At 39.7% G+C, this 23,603-nt stretch overlaps 1 protein-coding gene across 2 annotated transcripts in view; it reads right to left on the reverse strand.

Moving 5' to 3' along the window:
* PRIM2 (DNA primase subunit 2) overlaps window positions 1-23,603 on the reverse strand; it is a 369,636-nt gene that overhangs the window by 43,598 nt on the left and 302,435 nt on the right. For both annotated transcript variants that reach the window (XM_080663471.1, XM_080663470.1), the window contains exon 13: window positions 14,960-15,028. In XM_080663471.1, the coding sequence (XP_080519597.1) occupies window positions 14,960-15,028 (69 nt within the window). The remainder of the gene's footprint in view (window positions 1-14,959; window positions 15,029-23,603) is intronic.

Raw genomic sequence — 23,603 nt, forward strand, 5'->3', positions numbered from 1 at the left:
ATATTGATTGAAGACTTAATATGTATAAGGGCATGTTATGAGCTAGTAGTAGTTTTCAGCATATAAGAATGTATCTCAGGAAAAAAAGAAAGAAATGTATTTGACTAAGACTCTAAAGAAATTTCCAGCCTCGTAAGTCATATACTTGAAAATCTTTACCAAGAATGAAGTGATAGGGGTCACAGATGAAGGCCTATTATACTCCACATGAGAGAGAAATTCTGGCTGGGGAGATCAAGGAAGGCTTTGTGAAGGAAGTGGGGTATGAGTTGAGTCTGGAAAGATGGAGAAAGTAAAAAGCTGAAAATGAAGTCAAGGGCAATACAAGCAGCAGGACCACATGAGCAAGGTAAAGAGGCGACATCCCAGGAAAGGAAGTAGTTCAGGTGGCCTGGTGTGAAAGGCATATAAAAGGGAGTAATGGCAAATGAGGCTGGAAAGACAGGCTGGGGCCAGACATTGGAGAGCCTTGAAAACCAGGCTAAGTAGTCCAGACCTAATTCTGTAGGCAATAGGGAGTCATTTAAAATCCTTAAGAAGGGACATGATGTGATTAGAGCTATGTGTAATCTTATGGTAGATTAAAATGGGTTAGCGGGGGTTAAAGGACTTGCTGTCACGATCCAGAATGAACCCTCTTAACAGGTTGGCCAATAAGTAGAAACAAGGTCTTTTCTGGTAATACTTCAGTACCCCAGGATTCTCTGATTCTCTTTAGTCAATTATTAAACATGTTAGGCCAATAATTTTATTGTAACTTTTGTGTATAATAGATTGATAGTTAACAGATTGATAGAGACTAACTTAAGAGTTACTGCCCAGATCACTAAGAACACACTTTTATCTGCTACTTTGCTGCTTAATCCTATCTAATAAAAGAGTAATATGCAAATTGACCATCACTCCAAGACACAAGATGGCTGCCCCCATGTGGACACAAGATGGCAGTCACAAGATGGCCTGCAGGGGAGGGCAGTTATGGGCAGTTAGAAGTGACCAGGCTGGCAGAAGAGGGCAGTTGGGGGAGACCAGGCCAGCAAGGGAGGGCAGTTGGGGGGGGACCCAGGCCTGCAGGGGAGGGCAGTTAGGGGTGACCAGGCCGGCAGAGGAGGGCAGCTGGGGGAGACCAGGTCAGCAGGGGAAGGCAGTTGTGGGTGATCAGGCCAGCAGGGAGGGCAGTTAGGAGTGACCGGGCCAGCAGGGGAGGGCAGTTGGGGGGGACCCAAGCCTGCAGGGGAGGACAGTTGGCGGGGACTAGGCCAGCAGGGGAGGGTAGTTGGCGGGGACTAGGCCAGCAGGGGAGGGTAGTTGGGGGAACCAGGCCTGCAGGGGAGGGCAGTTGGGGGGGGGACCAGGCCAGCAGGGAGGGCAGTTGTGGGTGATCAGGCCAGCAGAGGAGGGCAGTTGGGGGAGACCAGGCCAGCAGGGGAGGGCAGTTGGTGGAGACTAGGCCAGCAGGGGAGGGCAGTTGGTGGGGGGGGTCAGACCAGCAGGGGAGGGCAGTTGGGGGGGGGCCAGGCCTGCAGGGGAGGGCAGTTAGGGGTGACCAGGCCAGCAGGGGAGGGCAGTTAGAGGCAATCGGGCCAGCCAGGGAGCAGTTAGGCATCAATGAGGCTGGCAGGGGAGTGGTTAGGGGTGATCAAGCTAGCAGGCAGAAGCGGTTAGGGGCAATCAGGCAGAGGCAGGTGAGTGGTTGGGAGCCAGCAGTCCTGGATTGTGAGAGGGATGTCCGACTACGGGCCTAAACGGGCAGTCGGATATCCCTCAAGGGGTCCCAGATTGGAGAGGGTGCAGGCTGGGCTGAGGGACACCCCCCCCCCGTGCATGAATTTCATGCACCGGGCCTCTGGTTTCAAAATATTTCCTGATTGTTTTAGATACAGTTATGGTTATTAACAATGAAGTAATTTGTGAATAAAAAGTTTGCATTGTACAAAGTATTTTATTTTGTAAGTCTGTTGCCTAGAACATTTCAATCAGAAGGTTTTATGTTTTATATAGATTACACTAGAGGCCCGGTGCACCAGATTAGCGCACTCAGGGGAGTCCCTCAGCCCAGCCTGTGCCCTGTCGCTGTCGGACATCCTTAGTTCTGCCGCGGAGGCGGGAGAGGCTCCTGCCACCGCTGCTGCACTCACCAGCCTTGAGTCCGGCTTCTGGCCAAGCAGTGCTCCCCCCGTGGGAGCGCACTGACCACCAGGGGGCAGCTCCTGTGCTAAGCATCTGCCCTCTGGTGGTCAGTGCCCATCATAGCGACTGGTTGTTCCACCATTCAGTCAATTTTCATACTAGTATTAGCCTTTTATTATATAAGATTAGACTATAAAGATTTTGGGGTTCCCTTAAGTTGAACTTCTTCCATGTACAAACTACCATCTGAGGCCTAAAGTGATTACATGGTTTATGCAAAACCCATAGAACTAGTAATTGGTTTTGTCTGAATTAGAATTCAGGCCTTTAAGAAATACATATATATTTTATTGATTTCAGAGAGGAAGGGAGAGGGAGAGATAGAAACATCAATGATTAGAGAGAATCATTGATCGGCTGCCTCTGGCATGCCCCTTAATGGGTAGTAAGCCCGCAACCTGGTATGCTCTGACCAGGAATCAAACTGTGACCTCCTGGTTCATAGGTCATTGCTCAACCACTGAACCACACTGGCTGAGCTAGAATTCCGTTTTTTTCACTACATCACTTAGTGGCTCTAAAATTTGTTTTAAGAGGTTTTATGCAAGGTCAAATAAATGTACAACCTTATCATGAATATGACTTCTAAACTTGGCTATAAAGATTATAAAAACATGGTGTTATTTCATGCAAAAAGAATCTAGCACTATGTACTGTAATTAGATATTGGGGATTTAGTACACTTCAGTTGTTAAAATTTTCAATACCTGTCCAGAGAAGATGACTCTCTAGATTAAACTGAATTATTAGACTTCAGGGTGGGCAAAAAGAAAAATGGCAATCTTTATAAGCCTCAGTTTCCTTATCAATGAAATGGAGATAATAACAATGGCTATGTCATAGAATTGCTATGCAGAGAACCCAAGAAAAATGAATGGAAAAATAAAGAGTTGTTGGTTCTATGAATTCTAATTTAAATGTTTACAAAGACTCAAGAAAGGCAAGCCACTTAAAAAAAGTTGAATTCCCAAAAGCTAGGGAAAAACATTATGTTGCTTTGCATGTATCTTTAATTTCCTTTTCTGCTTTAAAGAAACCCAAACTAAAACTTGGTGAAGATGTATTTTGGGCATGATTTATGAAAAAAAAAAATAAATTCTAATCCCAAAACTATACTCAACAAAAGCCTTGCCCTTACATCAAAAGATTAGCAAGTAAATGACATTTTAATACTTTAAAATATGTTTAAGGAATGTACTTATTTTTTTCTGAATCTCAATTTTCATTAATATCCTTACTAACCAACTAAAACAGTGCCAAGGGTCTTGAAATGAGGACCTGTACCATCTTTCTGTGTAATGTTATCTTTTTCAATTTTCTCTCTTAGGTCTACAATTGCCCTTTCTTAACTCATTTTGTTAATAAATTCACTTTACTGAAGTTGCTTGATAGCATAATGAAATTATGAAGTGTTTCCTTCTGTTTACTGCATTGCATTTTCGTCTAGGATGGGTTCTTTGTCTTTTGAGTGTTTCTTTCACTTTTATTTTTGGCTGAAGTGTACAGCAGTCCTCAAGTCATTTCATTATAACACTGATGAGATCCATAGGAACCTAACTCTTGTTTATAAGTAGACTGTGGTAAAATTGGTTTCACTTAAATTTATAGGGTGTTTTGCTTAAAGTCACAGAACCTATTGACAACATTACGTGAAGACCTATTATGTATGGTTGACATTCAATTTCATCTTGCTCAGGAAAATCGAGTTTTTGGGATGGAAGGTGAGGAGCATAAACCAAACAGAATGAAACAGATTTTAATCTAAATCACATTAGAAAAAAGAATAAAGGAAGTTACCCCAATTTCACTTATTATGAGTCAATAGATGTCTCCTTTACTCCTCACTGAAAACAAAACAAAAATACTCTGTTTCATTCTGGATTTGGAAATAGTGAGAGTTTTTGAAATTTTGCCTGCTGTGAACCTAGTGTGTCTTTCCTTGCCTTTTTTCTTGTTTGGTTGCTATCTGTGATGTTTTTTCTTTGTGGCTGATAATTTTTTATTATGTTTTGTGTATTTTTTAAGTATTGGGAGAGGAAATTCTATAATGCATTTTCATTCTGCCATATTAGCTTGGAATTCCCAAATAATTATAAAGGGATCTGAAACAAGAGCAGTGTAACTGAAGTCTAGAAGAAGGGGGTAGGGTGGAGGACTCTATAGGCTACATTATAAAGTTTGGATTTCATCTTAAAGGCCATTAGGAAGCCTCTTAAGATTTTTAAAAAGCAGGTTACAGAAATGATCCGATTCCTCTATTTAAAGATCACTCTAGCAGCTGTGTGGAGGAGAAAGAACAGAAATGATGCATGTGTGCTAGATGCTGGGAAATGAGTTAGGAAGGTACTGCAGTGGTCCAAGTGAGAGATGATGGTGGCTTCTAGCCCAGGATTCTAATTGATATTAGTAACAATGACCCTGAGTTATTATTAAAAATTTTAGTTGTATGTGGTATATCCTGTTTAAAATTGTAGGAAAACGTGATAGATTTTCACAAGATATCTGTAGAGATTTATATGGTTGGAAAAACATTATGATTAGCTGTTTGGAAAATAAGTACCCCAAAAGACTCCAGCGCCTAAAGAGGTCTATTTCTAAAGAAGTTGTTTGCTATTAAAAGTCAGATTAATCTACACAAGGCTTAATGTTGTCATTTACACAGGGAGTATGCTGAAAGGAAAAAAGTGCACTACAGTCTAAAACACTGCTCCCTAAAAACACTGAGGAAAACAGTTCTCAAACAGGCCAGCTACTGACATCTACTAAGTCAGTGGTCGGCAAACTCATTAGTCAACAGAGCCAAATATCTAAACTTAAACTTCTTCTAACGCCACTTCTTCAAAATAGACTCGCCCAGGCCGTGATATTTTGTGGAAGAGCCACACTCAAGGGGCCAAAGAGCCGTATGTGGCTCGCGAGCCGCAGTTTGCCGACCACTGTAAGTGAATCTCCCTCAAACATTTGCTTGGAATCAACACGTTTTGCACCCAGTGACCTTCACACAAACATAGTCTTATATTTCTGCCACAGAAAATGTAGATTTTGAAGGCATGGAAGCAATATTGTTTTACCTATGGGATGTTTGGGTTTTAATCAAGAGGTTTTGCACTGACAGCTTATAATGAGGCAGCTGCTATTACCAAAAGAGCCATATGGAACGATCACAGTGCTGCTGTAAATGGTATCAATTAACTGGTTTATTTTCAGAACTTTTATTAAAGTGAGTTTGATTATAAACTCAGGAAAATAAACAGAGGGTGCTTTTTTTTTTTTTTTTTGGAGGATGGGGAAGGGGCAGGCAGAATGGCAGAAACCTAACAATAAAAATTCTGTTTTTAAATTAAATTAGAAAAAACAGTAAGTGAAGATATTCACAACTAAAAATCTATACTGAGACATCCAGTGAACACAAATAGCCTTTTTATTTCATTGATTTATATGTGGTTTAAGTTAGACTATTTCTATATGTGGGAGGATTTAGACACATGTCTTTTCAATGTCTTTATTAATTTAAGGCAGGTTTTAAAAATTGACAATAGCAATAATATTCTTGTAGGAATAATCAATAGGATACTACAAAAGCAATTGAGAACTAAAAAAAATTTAGTGAATGTCACAAAGTCAATGTTTCAATTTAACTTTCATCTTATTAAAAAGGAAAGAGGTTGAATAATAGAACTTAATTTGTGAAGGTTCTGAGGCCTCTTAATTAAAAGGGTCCACAAATAATTAAAAACATACACAAAATTAAAATTCTCAGTCTGAGCAAGCAAATTCAGGAATCCATTCTTCAAAGGTAAGAGTCATGTAACACTGGTGCTGAAAATATCAAACATACATATGTGGCTTATCTGGTGAAATTTCTATTCTGATAAAATCAATGAGATCCTGTTGTTTACATTTTATTGATATTCAGTCCTTTAAATTTTATAAAATTTTTTAAATAATTTTTCAATTACAGTTGACATTCAATATTACTAACTTATGAAGTGATCACCCAGATAATGCCAGTACATACATAGTTATTGTTGTATTTTAAATTCTGTGGCTATTTTATAACTCCCAATTTATACTTCTTAATCCCTTCACTTTTTTCACTCACCTTCTCAACTCCCCTCCCATCTGGTAACCATCAATTTGTTCTCTGTATCTGAGTTTGTTCCTATTTTGTTTGTTTGTTTTTTAGATTCCACATATAAATGAAATCATATGGTATTTGTCTTTCACTGACCTATTTCACTTAACATAATACTTGCTTGGTCCATCCATGTTGTTGCGAAGGGCAATATTCTTTTTTGGGTTGAGTAATATTTCATGGTAGATATATATCACCTCTTCTTTATCCATTCATCTACCAATGAACACAAGTTGCTTCCATATATTATAAATGCTGATATCTTTTCAAACTCGTGTTTTGTTTTGTTTCAGATACTCTGAAGTAGAATTGTTGAGTCATATGGTAGTTCTATTTTTAATTTTTGAGGATCTTCCATATTAATTTCCAATTTAGAGTACCACTAACAGTGCATAAGGGTTCCCTTTTCTCCACATCCTGGCCAACACTTCTTTGTAGTTTTACTGGTAGTCATTTTGGCATGTAAGGTGTAAGGTGATATTTCCTTGTGGTTTTAACTTGCATTTTCCTGATGATTAGTGATATTGAGCATCTTTTCATAGGTCTATTGGCCATCTGTATGTCCTCTTTGGAGAAGTGTCTATTCAGGTTCTCTGTCCATTGTTTTGTGGGTTTTAGTTTGTTTGTGCTTAGTTGAATGAGTTCCTTATATATTTTTGTATATTAATCCCTTACCACACGTATCATTGGCAAGTATCTCCTCACATTCAGTAGGTTGTCTTTTTGTTTTATTGGTAGTTTCCTTTGCTGTGTAAAATACTTTCAGTTTGATGTAGTCCTATTTGTTTATTCTTTCTTTTGTTTCCCTTGCCCAAGGAGACATATAAAAAAAAATTGCTAAAAAAATGTTTAAATGTTTACTGCCCATGTTTTCTTCTAGGAATTTTATGGTTTCAGGTCTTACATTTAAGTCTTTATTCCATTTTGAATTTATTATTATGTGTATTCCTAACACCATTTATTGAAGAGACTGTCTTTACCCTATTGTATATTCTTGTCTTTGTCACAGATTAATTGACCATATAGGTGTGGACTTATTTCTGGGCTCTCTATTCTGTCCCACTGATCTACATGTCTGCTTTTATGCCAGTGCCATGCCATTTCAGTTACTATCGCTTTGTACTATAGTTTGATATCAGGTATTGTGATAGCTCCAACTTTGCTGTTCTTTCTCAAGATGGTTGTGGCTATTCGGGGTCTTTTATTGTTCTACATAAACTTTAGGGTTATTTGTTCCAGTTCTATGAAAATGCCATTGGTATTTTGATAAGAATTGCACTGAATATATAGGTTGTTTTGCATAATATAGACATTTCAATAACATTAATTCTTCATATTCATTAATACAATATATTCTTCCATTTATTTGCATCTTCTTCAATTTCTTCCTTAAATGTGTTAGAGTTTTCTGAGTACACGTCTTTCATCGCCTTGGTTAAATTTATTCCTAGGTATTTTATTCTTTTGGATGCAACTGTAAATGGAATTTTATTAATGTCTGATAGTTCATTATTGGTATATTAAAATATAACCGATATCTGAATATTAATTTTGTATTCTGCTACTTTACTGGGTTCATTTATTAGTTCTAATAGTTTTATTTGTGGAATCTTTAGGCTTCTCTATGTATAGTATGTCATCTGCAAATAATAACTACTTCCTTTCCAATTTGGATACCTTTTATTTTTTCTTCTTATCTGATTGCTGTGGTCAGGATTTCCAATACTATGCTGAAATAAAAGTGATGAAAGTGAACATCCTCATCTTATTCCTGATCTTAAAGAAAAGATGTTCAGCTTTGCCCTGCTATGATGTTAGCTGTGGGTTTGTCATAAATGGCCTTTATTAAGATATGTTCCTTCTACACATACTTTGTTGAGAGAGTTTATCACAAATAGTTGGAGGATTTTGTCACATGCTTTTTCTGCATCTATTGATATTTGATTTTTATCCTTTGTTTGTGTTGTGCCACATTAATTGATTTGCGAATATTGAACCAACCTTCCATCCCAGGAATAAATCTCACTTGATCATGGTATATGATCTTTTTAATGTATTGCTGAATTTTGTTTGCTAATATTTTATTTAGAATTTTTACATCTATGTTCTTTAGTGATATTGATCTATAACTTCCTTTTTTGGTAGTGTCTTTCTCTGGTTTTGTTATCATGGTACTGCTGAACTCATAAAATCAGTTTGGGAGCCTTCCTTCCTATTTTTTTTGAATACTTTGAGAAGGATAGGTATTAATTTTAATTTGAATGTTTGGGCCCTAACCGGTTTGGCTCAGTTGATAGAGCATCAGCCTGTGGACTCATGGGACCTAGGTTCGATTCTCGTCAAGGGCATATACCTTGGTTGCGGGCACATACCCAGTAGGGAGTGTGCAGGAGGCAGCTGATCGATGTTTCTCTCTCATCGATGTTTCTAACTCTCTATCCCTCTCTGTAAAAAAATCAATAAAATATATTTTAAAAAATAATTTGAATGTTTGGTAAGTTCACCTGTGAAGCCATCAGGTCCAGGACTTTTGTTTGTTGTGAGTTTTTGTTGTTATTTACTGATAAATTTCCTTAGTAGTTATCAGTCTTTTCGGATTTTTCTGTTTCTTCCGGATTCAACCTTGGAAGATATATTTCTAGAAATTTACCCATTTTTTCCAGGTTGTCCAATTTGGTGGCATATATTTCATAGTATCCTATTAATAAAAACCTATGTGGTTGTCACACCCTCACGCCATGACGCCCTCAAGCTACAACCAGTGATCACCAGGAGGCTGCATGTGCAGCGGGCATGCACAGGAGGGCGGGGCTGTGTGCACAGCATGGAGGCAGGGCCCGCGGCCCCGCAGGGTGAGGCCTAAGGGTCCCATGGCTCCGTGTGGCACAGAGGTGGGACCCCTGGCTCTGGCCTACATCTTTGGGGCAATCCATGGAGGAGCCCCAGATGGGTGGGCGGGGCCTACTCCTTTGGGGCAATCCTGTGAGAGGGCACAGGCCAGGCTGGGGGACCCCCCCCCCCAAGTGCACGAATTTCGTGCACCGGGCCTCTAGTTTTCTTATAATTTTTTTTGTATTCCTTTGGTATTGTCATTTCTGTTTCTTACCCGATTTTATTATTTGTGCACTCTCTTTTTTATTTGATGAATATTGCTAGAGATTTATCAATTTTATCTTTGCATAGAACCAGCTCTTGGTTTCATCTATCTTTTCTATTATTTTTTTAAGACTCTATTTCATTCTTTATTTTCTCCTGCTCACTTTGGGCTATGTTTGTTCTTGTTCTAGTTCATTTAGGTGTAAGGTTAGATTGAGATTTTTCTTGTTACATGATGGCAAGCCTGTAGTGCTATAAATTTCCGTCTGAGAACTGCTTTGGCTGTCAATGTGTCTTCACTTTCGTCTCAAATTAACTTGATTTGTTCCTTAATCTTATTAACCAGTACAGTGCCATGCTATTTAGTCTCCAAGTGTTTTTCAGTTTTCTTAATATTGATTTCTAGTTTCAAACCATTGTGATTGAACAGCTGCTTGATATGGTTTCAATCTTCCTAAATTTGAGAATTGCTTGTGACTTAACATGTGGTCTATCCTGAAAAATGTTACCCGTGCACTTGAAAAAAAAGTATATACTGCTGCCTTTTGGGTGAAATGTTGTAGGAATATCAATTAAGTCCATCTGCTCTAATGTGTGACTTAAGGCCACTGGTCCCTTGTTGATTTTCTGTCTGGATGATCTATCTATTGATGTCACTGGGGTGTTAAATTCCCCTACCCTGACTGTATTACTGCCATTCTCTCAGTTTATGTCCGTCAATATTTGCTTTATATATTATGGCTCCTACCTTGGGAGCTAAAATGTTTACAAGGGTTATGTCCTGTGTTGGATTGATCTTTATCATTATGAAATGCCCTTCTTAATCTCTTGTTACAGCCTTTGTTTAAAGTCTATTTTGTCTGATATAAATATAGCTACCTCAGGTTTTATTTCATTTCCATTTGCATGAAATATCTTTTTCCATCCCTTTCAGTCTGTATGTGTTTTTGATTGGAGCATTTAGTCCATTTACATTTAAAGTAATTGACAGATATATAGTTATTGCCATTTTATTAATTGCTTTATCATTATTTTGTAGTTCTCAATTCATTTCTAATTCTGTTACTCTCTTGTAGGTCAATGACTTTCTATAGTGTTCTATTTGAATTCCTTTCTCTTTATTTCTTGTTGTTGAATTGATCTTATAGATTTTTGGTTTGTGGTTACCATGTGCTTCATATACACCAAACTATGTTTATAGCAATCTATTTTAAGTAGTTGGTCACTTAAGTATGAACACATTCTAAAATCACAATTTTTATTCAGCCCCTCCACATTTATGTATCTATGTGTATCCCTTAATTTACTGTTGTAATTACACATAGTCTTCCTACTTTTAACCTTTGTACTAGCTTTTAGAGTTAGTTATACACTGCTTTGCCTTTTATTAACTGTTTGCCTTTTCAGTGAGTATTTTTTCTTATTTATATTTTTGATCTTTTCTTCTTAAAGAAGTCCTTTTAATATTATTTATAACATTGGCTTAGTGCTGATGCAATCCTTTACCTTTTTCTTATCCGCAAAACTCTTTATCTCTCCTTCAATTCTAAATGACAGCCTTGCTGGGTAGTACATTCTTGGTGCTAGTTCTAATTTTCATCACTTGGAATATTTCATGCCATTTCCTCTAGCCTGTAAAGTTTTTGCTGAGAAATCAGCTGACAGTATTATGGGAAGCACCCTTGTACATAGCTAAATGCTTTTGTCTTGCTATTTTATGATTCTGTCTTTACCCTTTGGCATTTTAATTATGCTGAGTCTTGGTGTGGACCTCTTTTGTTTTGTTTGGGACTCTGTGCTTTGTGGACTTGTATGTTTATTTCCTTTACCAGGTTAGGGAAGTTTCTGCTCATTATTTCTTCAAACAGGTTTTTAATTCCTTGTTCTCTCTTTTTCTGGTATACCTCTGATGTGAATGTTGATATGTTTTAATATTGTCCCAGAGAAACCTTAAACTGTTCTCATTTAGTTTGATTCTTTTTTACTGTTCTGATTAGGTGTTTTCTGCTATCTTGTCTTCCAGATCACTGATTTGATTTTCTGCTACATCTAATCTGCTGTTGATTTCATCTACCATATTCTTCATATCAGTTGTTGTATTCTTCATTTCTGATTGGTTCCTTTTTATGTCTTCTATCTCCATTTTTGTTTACTATCACTTTGTTGAAGTTCTCACTGAGTTCATCTATTTTTCCCCTAAGTACAATAAGCTTCCTTATAACCAGTATTTTGAACTCTGAATATGGTAGATTGCTTGTCTCCATATTGTTTAGTTCTTTTTTTGGAGTTTTTTCTTTCATTGGGACATGTTTCTTTGTCTCCTAATTTTGACTAACTCCCTGTGTTTGTTTCTATGTATTAGGTATATTTGCTAATTCTCCTGGTCTTGGCTGAGTGACTTTATATAGAAGGTGTCCTGTAGGGCCCAGTAGCACAATCTTTGTGGTCACTTGAGCCAGATGCTTCAGGTGTGACCTTTGTGTGGGTTGTGTGTGACTTTTTATTTCAGTTGATCCTTGATTGCTGTTGGCATGTCAATGGGTGGGTTTCACCCTCAGGCTGACTGGCTATGAGCTGTTGTTCAGGGGCTGATGCCCAAGGAATGAGTCACTTTACTGGGACTCTAATGTCAGCTGAGTCTGCCCTTCAAGTGTGTTATTTGTGGAGTTGGTTGGGTAGTGCCCTGGTGTGGTCTGAAGCTAACTACCAGGTATGTTGGTTCTGGAGCCTCTTGGGAGGGACTCAGCTTGGGGCCATCTGGTAGGAATTACAAAATGGTCAGTGGTTGGTTGATGCTTGAGCTGAGCTTGGAGGTGCTTGGGAGAGGCTATTCTGTGAACCAAGGATGGCTGCCACTAGTGTCAGGCTTGGGGCCCTTTGGTGGGCATCACAATGTAAGTTGAGGCCAGCTGCCGCTTGTGCCTGGTTAGTGGCCATTTAGTTGAGGCCACATTCCAAGGCAAGATTGGCCGCTTTTTATGCCAGGCTTGGGGCTACCTGACAGGAGTTACTGAGACCATTTGCCACTTGTGCCGAACTTGGCATAGCTTAGCAAGAGGTACAGGGTACACTGAGGCCGGCTGCTGTTTGAATGCAGTTTGTTGACCTTTGAGAGATTTTTAGGAATATCCACAGCACAAACCAAGGCAGGATGTTTGGGTGGAGGCCTGGCATACTAGTTGGGTGCGGCAGGGTCTCAGGGTATCTCCGGAGACAGTTCAACAAAGGAAGAATGGTGCCTACCAGCATTCCTGTCCCTGGAGAGAGTTGTTTTGAGCCCTGCCCCTCCAGTTAGTTCTTCCATGTACTTCCCTGGTGCTTTTTGAGCTGCTGCCTCCTTGCTGGAGCCCAAAGCAAGTGAGTTTATGAGCAAGACTGTGCATGGGCTCTTTAAGACCTGCATTGCCAAAGACTCCAGGAACTCTCCATCTCACCAGGATGCAATCCCCACTGGTTTTCACAGCCAGATATTGTATGAACTCATTTTCCCGACACTAGAGCCCTAGGCTGGGGAGCCCAGTGTGGGACCCCATGCTCCTCAGGGGGAAACCTCCACAACTGAGATATCCCTACCAATTCTTACTCACCACACCGTATATGTGGGACCTGCCCATTCCACATCTCCATCCTGCTACCAGCTTCTTTATATCTTTAGTTTTAGGACTTCTGTTCAGGTAGTCATTAGGAGGTTCTCAATGATAGTTGTCTATAATTCAGTTCTAATTCTGCTGTGGTTGTGGAAGGAGATGAGTACAACATTTCCTACTCTACCACCTTGTCTGAAAGCCTCTAAATTATTATTTTAAAATAATAATGATATTTTTAACATTTAGGTATAATAGAATGAGGGCTAGACCCCACAACAGACCGGAGTTCTAGCTCCTGATCTCTCATTAACCAGATTTGGTACCCTGGTCAAGTCATGTAGAATTGCTAGGTCTCAGTTTTGCTTTAATGTAAGCTATGACGGTTGGCTCATGAATCTAAAAAGGAAAATGCTAATGATTTCAACAGTAGTTATTACAAATCCAGTACCAGATACTGTAGAATAGCACAGTCCTGGTTAGGCTCATAAGCTCTAGATGAGTTACTCAATAGCCTGTTTCAAATCCAAGTTCCATGCCCTATAAGCACTATGATTGTATACAGGTTGTTTAGTTTTTCTAAGCTCTATTCATAAAAGGAGATAAAATAGTACTTAAGTGTGGATCAAAATAGCTAATGTGTCCCAAGTACTCTGGGCTGGGCCTGGCATGCATTAAGGGTTCTTTGGATGTTGGCTGATGTCATTATTATTGTTATTTCCATCATCATTAGTAATATTATAGGATACATTTTCCTATGAAATATTTTATCAAAAAATTCTGCAGTTATATAACCACAATGAAAAAATTTCATGAAAACTAAATTAAAAAAATATTGTAAAACTTAGCATAGCACAGTAGCTAATGATGAATTCAATAAATACACCTTTGGAAAGGGTTATGGATCCTTTTATATCCTAAAATGCTCGATGTACTCACAAAAGCAATGTTTCTATAGGTGCATTGATCTCCAAGTCCATTCTTGGATGTCTGTGCTAGGTTAAGAGGCCATGACCAGGATCAGCATTTGTAAACAGAGTGTCCGTGGGCTGAATGTGACCTGCAGATGTGCAGTTGACCTACACAGGGTCTTAAAACCTGTCAATGTGAATGCCTCTAAGGGTATGAATTCTTTAGTATACCACCGTTCCTCTCTCTATTAATCTCAGGAAGCTTCACTTTTTTTTTTTTTTTTTTTTTTTTTACTTCTGAGTTTGCAACCCTTGTTTTACACCTTTCAGAACCTACTATAGCAGGACTTTCTTATACTAAAGAGGCTGGCATTGAGAGAAACTAAACACACTTCCCTGACTCCCTTGAAGTTAAGGGTCTACCATGTAACCTAGGTTCTTCATGCAGATAAATACAAGACTTGGGTAGTAGCTTAGATAAACATGAGGTGGCAGCAAGTGAAAGGATCACATTTTCTTCAGGGAAGACGGTCAAAGCCTTACGTTCCTCTGGACAGCTGTGGCCAAAAGTTCTAGATCTACTCCAGAGGTTGGCTGAGGCCTGTGTGTCAAATCTTGCCAGCTGTTTTTGTAAAGAAAGTTCTACTGGAACACAGCCATGCCTGTTCATTTACATCCTGTCTATGGCTGTACTGCATACACAGCAGAGCTGGGACAGATTCTTACAATCTGGCACTTTACAAAAATTTCCCAACTCTTGGTCTTATCTCTGGATTTGGAGTGGTGGGTGACAGCTGTAATACAGTAAGATTTTCTCATGATGTAGCTCCTCCTAGTAACAACATTCTTGGTTCTGGAGCATCTAAGCTTAATTCTCCGGCCCTTCTGTAAATTTCATAAGCCGCCTCCCAGTACCATGTAATAAATTCCTTTCTGCTAAAAATGGCTGGAGTGGTTTCTATTGCTGCAACTAAAACCCCTGAATGAAGCAAAAAGTAACAAAAGACAAAGAATTAGGCTATAAAGTTTAAAAATATACTTACATTATGTGTTATCTCAAAGTACTTCTGACAGGCTACCTGGTAATGTGTCCCTTTTACTAAATCCAAAATCTAAAATGAATGGGAAGGAGAGAGAAAAGAATTAGAAATTCAGTTTCTTCTGAATCACTGTAGCTCATGGTTGTTGACCATCTTCATTCCAGACAGGAAACACATTAAATCATGCAACGTGTTGTACTTCTTCTGCAGCCTAGACACTGTGATAACGTTGACATTACACAGTACTGTTTGGTCAGCATTAAACCACAGACAAGAGATAGTAAGTGATCTTTCTGATCTACTAACTGTGAATTTCAGTAACTTGACCTTGACAACAAGATGAAAATATTCTAGTATTATGACTTTGACAGTTATTGTCAGATCATCATATTGCAACATCTAAAATTGTAGATAAAAATATGGTAATCTAAATGGTTGCAGCATGAAGCAATCAAGTATAGTATTTAGCTTTTTATTTTCCACATTACCAGTTTATACAGATACAGCATAAAATACAGCTGTGTGCCCATCAGGAAAATGTCATGAAAACCCTTTGGATGAGTATCTGTGGAGAGGGAATGCTTTTACCTTCAATCAGATTTGTCCTTTTTTGAAATGAAGTTATTTCTAGTAAAGCTCAGCAGAATATGAGAGTGAATGCTCTATTCTGAACACCTATTAGGAACATCATCCTATCTTTTGTAAATACAATTTGCTTTGCAAGTCTACTTCATGTAATCTCCTCAGAATGGTGCAAACTCCCATTCTTATCAGCAGAGTGCAATGCCAGTTGAAATTAGTAAAGTTTCACCACTTCCTCCACCAAATTAACTGGCCAAATATACATATTTTTATCAAACACCATGAAATACTGGAATTAAGAGACAGCTTCAAATGAAGGGAAATATCATTCTGGAGAAATGTGAATTTCTATCCCTTTTCAAAAGGCTGACTTTCCTATGACAAAAAGAAATGCACATCAAATCTCAAATTCCTACTGTTGTCATTATTGAATATAGCTTACATCTTTTGACAAATTACAGTTGCAGAATGGCCATCCTACAACACTGACAAGAGTGTACTTAAAAAATTGTTTTTCTCTGAGTGTCTTATAGATTACATTTCTGAATTTCAGGTCATCTTGTAATTAAATCCCATATGAAATGCCAACCAATCATAGCACCCCGGATCCTGCATGTCTGTTTAGCTGACCTACCCACTTTTTGTGAATTATTAGAGCAAAATGAAAAATAAAGTGAAAAAAGTCACAAAGTTTTCCAAATAATTCTAACATTCTGAGCTCACTTTAGCCAATGTTTTTACACATAGATAATTCAAATTGAACTTGTAATTGGTTATTGGCAAACATCAACGATACCAATACATATATGAATTTCTGTGAATTAAAATTTTGGAGAAGCAAAGACACAGCATAAAGTTAAGTTGAAATGATGGCACAAATTACCTGAAAAGGAAAGGACTTCACAGAAATAAGCAAATAGCTCTGTGGTATATGTTACTTTTACATAAAAACAAAACAATGACTCCAACATCACACACATACATACATACTAGAGGCCTGGTGCACGAAATTCGTGCATGGGGGGGGGGGGGGGTGTCCCTCAGCCCAGCCTGCACCCTCTCCAATCTGGGACAACGGGCAGTCAGACATCCCTCTCACAATCCAGGACTGCTGATTCCTAACTGCTCACCTGCCTGCCTTCCTGATTGCCTCTAACCACTCCCCTGCCAGCCTGATTGATGCCTAACTGATCTCCTGCCAGCCTGATTGCCCCTAACTGCCCTCCCCTGCAGGCCTGGGTCCCCCCCAACTGCCCTTCCTTGCAGGCCCGGTCACCCCCAACTTCCCTCCCCTGCTGGCCTGATCGCCCACAACTGCCCTCCCTTGCAGGCCTGGTCCCTCCCAACTGCCCTCCTGTGGTGGCCATCTTGTGTTGGAGTGATGGTCAATTTGCATATTACTCTTATTAGATAGGATATATATATATATATATTTCTTGATATATAATATGAATTATATATTTAAATAGCTTCCTTAGAAAGTAAATGTGTAACTTATATACATAGGGAAGCATGCTAAAAATACTTAAAAGAAACAATAAAAATATTAGTTGGGTAATATGCAAATATGTAAAAAAGTTATTAAGGAAAACTGACATATAAGCCATTACATGTGAGAAAAGCAGATTTACGTGTCTTGAAATTTTAGGTTCCATCAGAAAAATTTAGATTAATCACATAACAATCCTCCCACCACACCCCACTCTGAGTAGGTTCTTCATTAACAAATACATCATTTACTTTGCCTCTTTTGATGATCTTTCCAGGATGAATTTTTCTTGCAAATCCACAAATACGTCATTTAACAATCTATCCTTAGACAACTTTACTGATCATGTCACATCATATTTGAGTGGATAAAAGTTCCTGTACATATGTAAAGGTATAGTGGGCAGAAATGAGGGTTTCAAAGAAAGATACATTTAGGCCTAATGAGAGGAGCTAGGGTATACTAAGTAATGAAGATATGGAGACATTAATAAGCTAATGGGAGAAATTCAAGAGAAGGACTGCTCTGAGGTGACCAGGTGTTATTGGTAGGTATTATCTGCATTTTAGAGATGAAGAAATATATCCTCTTAAAAATAGGAGTGTCTGTTTGTCCAGTAAGGGCCATTTATTAAAGAATTAAAAATTAAAAAGTCATATGCAGCCTGGCCAGTGTGGCTGAGTGGTTGAACATTGACCTATGAACTAGTGGGTCACAGTTTAATTCCTGGTCAGGGCACATGCCCGGTTGCAGCCTCAGAGTGTGCAGGAAGCAGCTAGTCAATGATTTTCTCTCATTGATGTTTCTCTCTCTCTCCTCTCCCTTCCTGTCTGAAAATTAAAAAAAGAAAAAATCATATGCAACTTACCCTGTTTTCCTAAAGAAGAACATAAAATACATGTTTTAAAATGAAGGTAGAAAATGTGCAACATTACTCAAAAGAATCCAACAACTAATAAAAAAATATATACTTTGATTTCACATTATAATCTACTAGAGGCCCGGTGCACAAAATACATGCACTGGGGGGAGGGAGGGTGTCTCTCAGCCCGGCCTATGCCCTCTCACAGTCTGGGAACCCTGTGATTGATCACCCCAAAGAGGTGGGCCCTGCCCACCCAGCCGGGGCTCCGCGATGGATCGCCCCCACAGAGGGAGGCCCCGCCCACCCGCTGCAGCCTGCTGGTCAGTGGCCTGGGCCTCCCTCTTTGGGGTGATCATGGAGCCCCCCCCAATTGATCAATCACCCTGCTGGCCAGTGGCCTGGGCCTCCCTCTGCAGGGCAATAATGGGGTGATGGCTGGGCCCCCAACCAATCGCATTGCACCTGCCTTGGCTGGCCTGGCACCAGTGGGTGTCATAGTGTGGTCATCTGGAAGGTCATCTGGCTGTCCGGTCTAATTAGCATATTATGCTTTTATTATTATAGATATCACAGAGATATAGGAAAAGAGACGGGTCTTGTAGACCAATGAATGAAGGTTGGCTTCTCTCTGAGTAAAACGGGGAGCTACTGCATGCAGTGTTCTAAGCACAGGAGTGGCATTCACTGACTTCCATTTTTAACAGGAATATGCTTCCTTCAGTGTTAAGCACAGACTACAAGAGTGAAGGAAACAGATAATTACAGAAATCCAGGGAATAGATGATGGAGGCTGGGGTCAGGATGGTAACAGTTGTGATGGTGAGAAGTGGATTTGGAGATGGAAGCATTTCCTACTTAATGACCATAAACTGTTTTTTTAAACTAGCTTTTCTACATGAAGATGCTCAACAGGTACCTGATCCCCAGTGTTTTGGCATAAGGCATTACCTGTCATTTAATCCCTCCCCTTCCAGACTGATTTCCTAAATAGAACTAACTAGTTTTAAAACTCAGTAAAATAACAATGTGTCATCCTATATAATAAAAGGCTAATATGCAAATCGACTGAATGGCGAAACAACCGGTCGCTATGACGCTCACTGACCACCAGAAGAGCAGACACTCAACACAGGAGCTGCCCCCTGGTGGTCAGTGTGCTCCCACAGGGGGAGAGCCACTCAGCCAGAGGCCAGGCTCACAGCTGGTAAGAGCAGCAGCAGTGGCAGGAGCTTCTCCCGCCTCCACTGTAGCACTAAGGAACCCTCGGGGGATGTCCGCCTGCTGGTTTAGGCCTGCCCCTCCCCCCCCCCCCACTCAGTGCATGAATGTTGTCACTGGGCCTCTAGTGTAAAATAAATGTAAAAGACCAAAAATAGCATTTACTAGTCACTAAGCAATATGATTAACAGATGCTTCTTAAGCAGTTATATATGAGCATGACACCCCTTATGTCACCAGCATTTTAGATGCACATCCCTTCTGCTGATTTCAGAATTTTCACATTTATACATGGAATACAACTTGAGGCTCTTTCTGCTCCTTATTTTCTTAGCTTTTTCTGATACAAACATCACTGGCAAACACTAGACCAGGGGTGGGCAAACTTTTTGACTCGAGGGCCACAATGGGTTCTTAAACTGGACCAGAGGGCCGGAACAAAAGCATGGATGGAGTGTTTGTGTGAACTAATATAAAGGAGCAGAGGGGAGAGCAAGAGAACCGGATAGAACAGCCGGATCCGGCCCGCGGGCCGTAGTTTGCCCACGGCTGCACTAGACTAAGGTATTCTACAGGCATGCCTATTTTGAGAATGGTGCTAGTGCAATCTGCTGCCAGGTTGGATGACTCCAAGGCAGGAAATGCCAACCTAAAATCAAAGGATGGGAAAGGAGAATTGAGGTGTGAGCCAGGTACTAACATTCAGTTGGTGAAGTAAGAGCAAACACAGAAACATGGCAAAGAAACACTAAAATCTAAGAAGGACAGATGCCTGAGGGAGAATCTGTGAAATAGAATTTGGGGACAAAAGCTAAATTCTCTACAACATGTTTCACGCACCCTTCCTGGTTTTGCAGTGACGACTGAAATGCACGATGGTTAGGATTGCTGAGCCATCCTTACCCTACTGCCTGAAATTCGGGCTCTTAGGAATAGTTGGTCTCATTTAGAATTTAAATTTCTTGTTTAGTCATAATTCAAATAACCTTTTTTTAAAGTGCTAAGTTTTTTTGTTTGTTTTTGTGTTCCTTTTTTAATCCTCACCTGAGAATAATTTTTCCATTGCTTTGCAGAGAGAGTGGGAGGTGGGGGAGAAGAGACACACTGGTTGCCTCCTGCACATGCCCCAACTGGGGGTAGGGAGGGAACTCGCAACCCAGGTACATGCCCTTGACTGGGAATCGAACCCGTAACCCTTTGGTGCTCAGGCTGACACTCTAACCACTAAGCCAGTGGTCGGTAAACCGCGGCTCGCAAGCCACATGCGGCTCTTTGGCCCCTTGAGTGTGGCTCTTCCACAAAATACCACAGCCTGGACGAGTCTATTTTGAAGAAGTGGCATTAGAAGAAGTTTAAAAAATTTGGCTCTCAAAAGAAATTTCAATCGTTGTACTGTTGATATTTGGCTCTGTTGACTAATGAGTTTGCCGACCACTGTACTAAGCACACTGACCAGGGCTAAAGTGCTAAGTTTTAACAAAAAAGTCCACATCCCAGGGATGTGGACAGATAGGATTGACTTATAACCATACTACTGTGTACCTGAGATAGATGAAGATCTAACCAAAAGTGGTATGTTTTCTTTGAAACTGAAATGTTTCTTTGATGTTTTCTCAAGAAAATGTTGGGTGTGGTAATATTTTACAATGTGCTCATTTTGAACTTACCTAACTATTTTTTCAAACTATCTTTTTTTTTATTGTTTAAAGTATTACATGAGTCTCCTTTTTCCCCCCATTGACCTCTCCCCTGCCACCCCCTCCCCCAAGCACAAGCCCTCACACCCCTACTGTCTGTGTCCATTGGTTTTGCTCATATGCATGCATACAAGTCCTTTGGTTGCTCTCTTACCCCCTCACTCCCCATCTTCCCTCATAGGTTGTACAGTCTGTTTGATGCTTCTATGTCTCTGGTTCTATTTTGTTATCTGTTTATGTTGTTCATTATATCCCACAAATGAGTGAGATCATGTGATATAAAAAAGTATGCTTTACAGGGGTTAAAAGGGAAGGAGTTAGTTCATATTGTACTTTTTTATATATTTTGTGTTAAGTATGACGTTATCATTTTTTAAGAAAAAAAAAAAATTCTGTAGAGAAGCCAGAATGAAGATGTAGTCAGGTGACAGTATTTTCTGATTGTATTAGTTTTGCCCACACAACTTGTGAAGGGTGCGACCTCCATCTTCACACACTGCCTTTGCCCTTCTTAAAGGGATAGTTCCCCCAGGCTGGGTTCCAGCCAGCAGTGACTGTCCAGAGTGAGGGTCAGAAACAAAATGGGTGAGAGAAACCCATACCACACCAAGGGAAAACTCATTGATAGAAATGCAAGGAGACAAAAGGAAGCAAACAGGAAGATAAAAAAACCAGGTGAAAGAAAAATGTGCAAAGCTAGAAAAATAGGTAAATAAAATGGAGTCTACAACCTACTATTTATATGGCCTGTCAACATAAATGTAACCCCCAGCTCACAATGGCACAGACTCCCTAGTTTTCATATCCATCTAGAAGAGCCAGAGCGCACCACGAGTTCTGCTTGTATATGGCATTCATACCAAATGAACAGCTCTCTGAGGAAACCAAATCAAATGCCAATTCTGATGCCTAGGCTAGAAGTTTCCTAATTCTGCCTAAAAAATCTATGATAATAAAAGTGTAATATGAGGGGCAATGAGGCAGGCAGGCAGAGGCAGTTAGGGGCGATCAGGCAGGCAGGCGAACAGTTGGGGCGATCAGGCAGGCAGGCGAGTAGTTAGGGGTGATCAGGCAGGCAAGCAGAGTGGTTAGGGGCAATCAAGCAGGCCAGCAGGCAAGTGGTTAGGAGCCAGCAGTACCAGATTGTTAGAGGGCGCAAGCAGGGCTGAAGGACCGCCCCCCCATACACGAATTTCATGCACCAGGTCTCTAGTATATATATAATCAAACAATTTGAACAATTATCCCACATAAAGGTGTATTTGAAACACAAGATTATTATTTAAAGAACATATTTCTAGGAAGATCTAAGAATATCAAATGACAATTTGAACTTTGGTTTTCAATGCCAATATTTCCAGACTAAAGTACAAAGTGTCAGCCATAACAACTCATTTATTGTAATCTAGTTCATCAGTAATCAAAAGGATGAGAAAAATTAAGTGTAGTGACTTTTTCTCTATATATTTTTAATATTCTTTTTATCAGTTGACTAAAGTCCACCAAGAGGAATATAAGACCTGTTTTTTTACTGTTGTTAATCCTCACCTGAGGATATTTTTCCCATTGATTTTTAGAATGGAATGGAGGGGGAGAGACACATCCATTGGTTGCCTCCCACTGGGCCCTGACTGGGGACTGGGGGTTGAGCCTGCAACCCAGGTATGTGCCCTAGTCCAGAATCAAACCCACGAGCCTTCAGTCTGCGGGCTGACACTCTAACCACTGAGCAAACCTGGCTGTGCCAGACCTGTTTTTTTTAAACACTAGTTTGTCATTTTTACAAGAAAACATTCATCATATTTGTATTTGCTAAGTTTGGTTAAAGCATTAATTACACTCATCTACTATTTCATCCTCAAGGCAAAGTACAGTTTGGTTTGAATTCTAATAAAGTGACTAACCAAGATTTCTTTGCCAGGGAAGAACAAAGAACAAATAAGGTGATATTTTCCTCACTTGATTGGTGATAGGTCATAGCTAGCTGATGAACATGTGATACAATACACTGGTGGGGATGCTATATTTATTTTTACACACACACATACATAAAATAGAAATATAGATTTCATTTATAATTTTGAGCCACACTTCCTTCTTTCTTCCTATTCTAATATTCCCTGCCATCTGCAAATTCCTCTCTGTCTCAGTTCCTGCCAGTGAGGTCCAGATGATGCCCTGGCAGCTGCATGTAGCTGGCAGTAGAATGCAGCCACCTGCTAGTCCTTGGCTTCACTGAGTCGAGTTCCATACAGCTAGGTGTGCCCTGCTCACAATTAGACATGCAATTACTCTATCTCTAATTCAAGGTCATATTCTGTCTTATTTAAAAGTGATAATAAGCTTTTTTTTTTTTTACATTTAAATTTTTTTTCTATTTTCTTTATTTATTAAGGTATTACATATGTGTCCTTATCTCCCCATTGCCCCCCCACCCCACCCCCACTCATGCCCTCACCCACCTGTTGTCTGTGTCCATTGGTTAGGCTTATATGCATGCATACAAGTCCTTTGGTTGATCTCTCCCCCTTCCCCCCACCCTCCCCTACCTTCCCTCTGAGGTTTGATGGTCTGATACATGCTTCTCTGTCTCTGGATCTGTTTTTGTTCATCAGTTTATGTTGTTCATTATATTCCATAAATGAGTGAGATCATGTGATATTTATCTTTCTCTGACTGGCTTGTAAGCTTGTTTCTTCCTAAAAAGCACAACCTTTCAAATGTAGACCATGTCTATTTTTCCCCCACTTCATTTCTAACCTTCCTTATTTCAAAGATGGAAGAAAACGTGAGAGA

The sequence above is a fragment of the Plecotus auritus genome (assembly GCF_963455305.1).
Source record: "Plecotus auritus genome assembly, chromosome: 4".
Lineage (NCBI taxonomy): Eukaryota > Metazoa > Chordata > Mammalia > Chiroptera > Vespertilionidae > Plecotus > Plecotus auritus.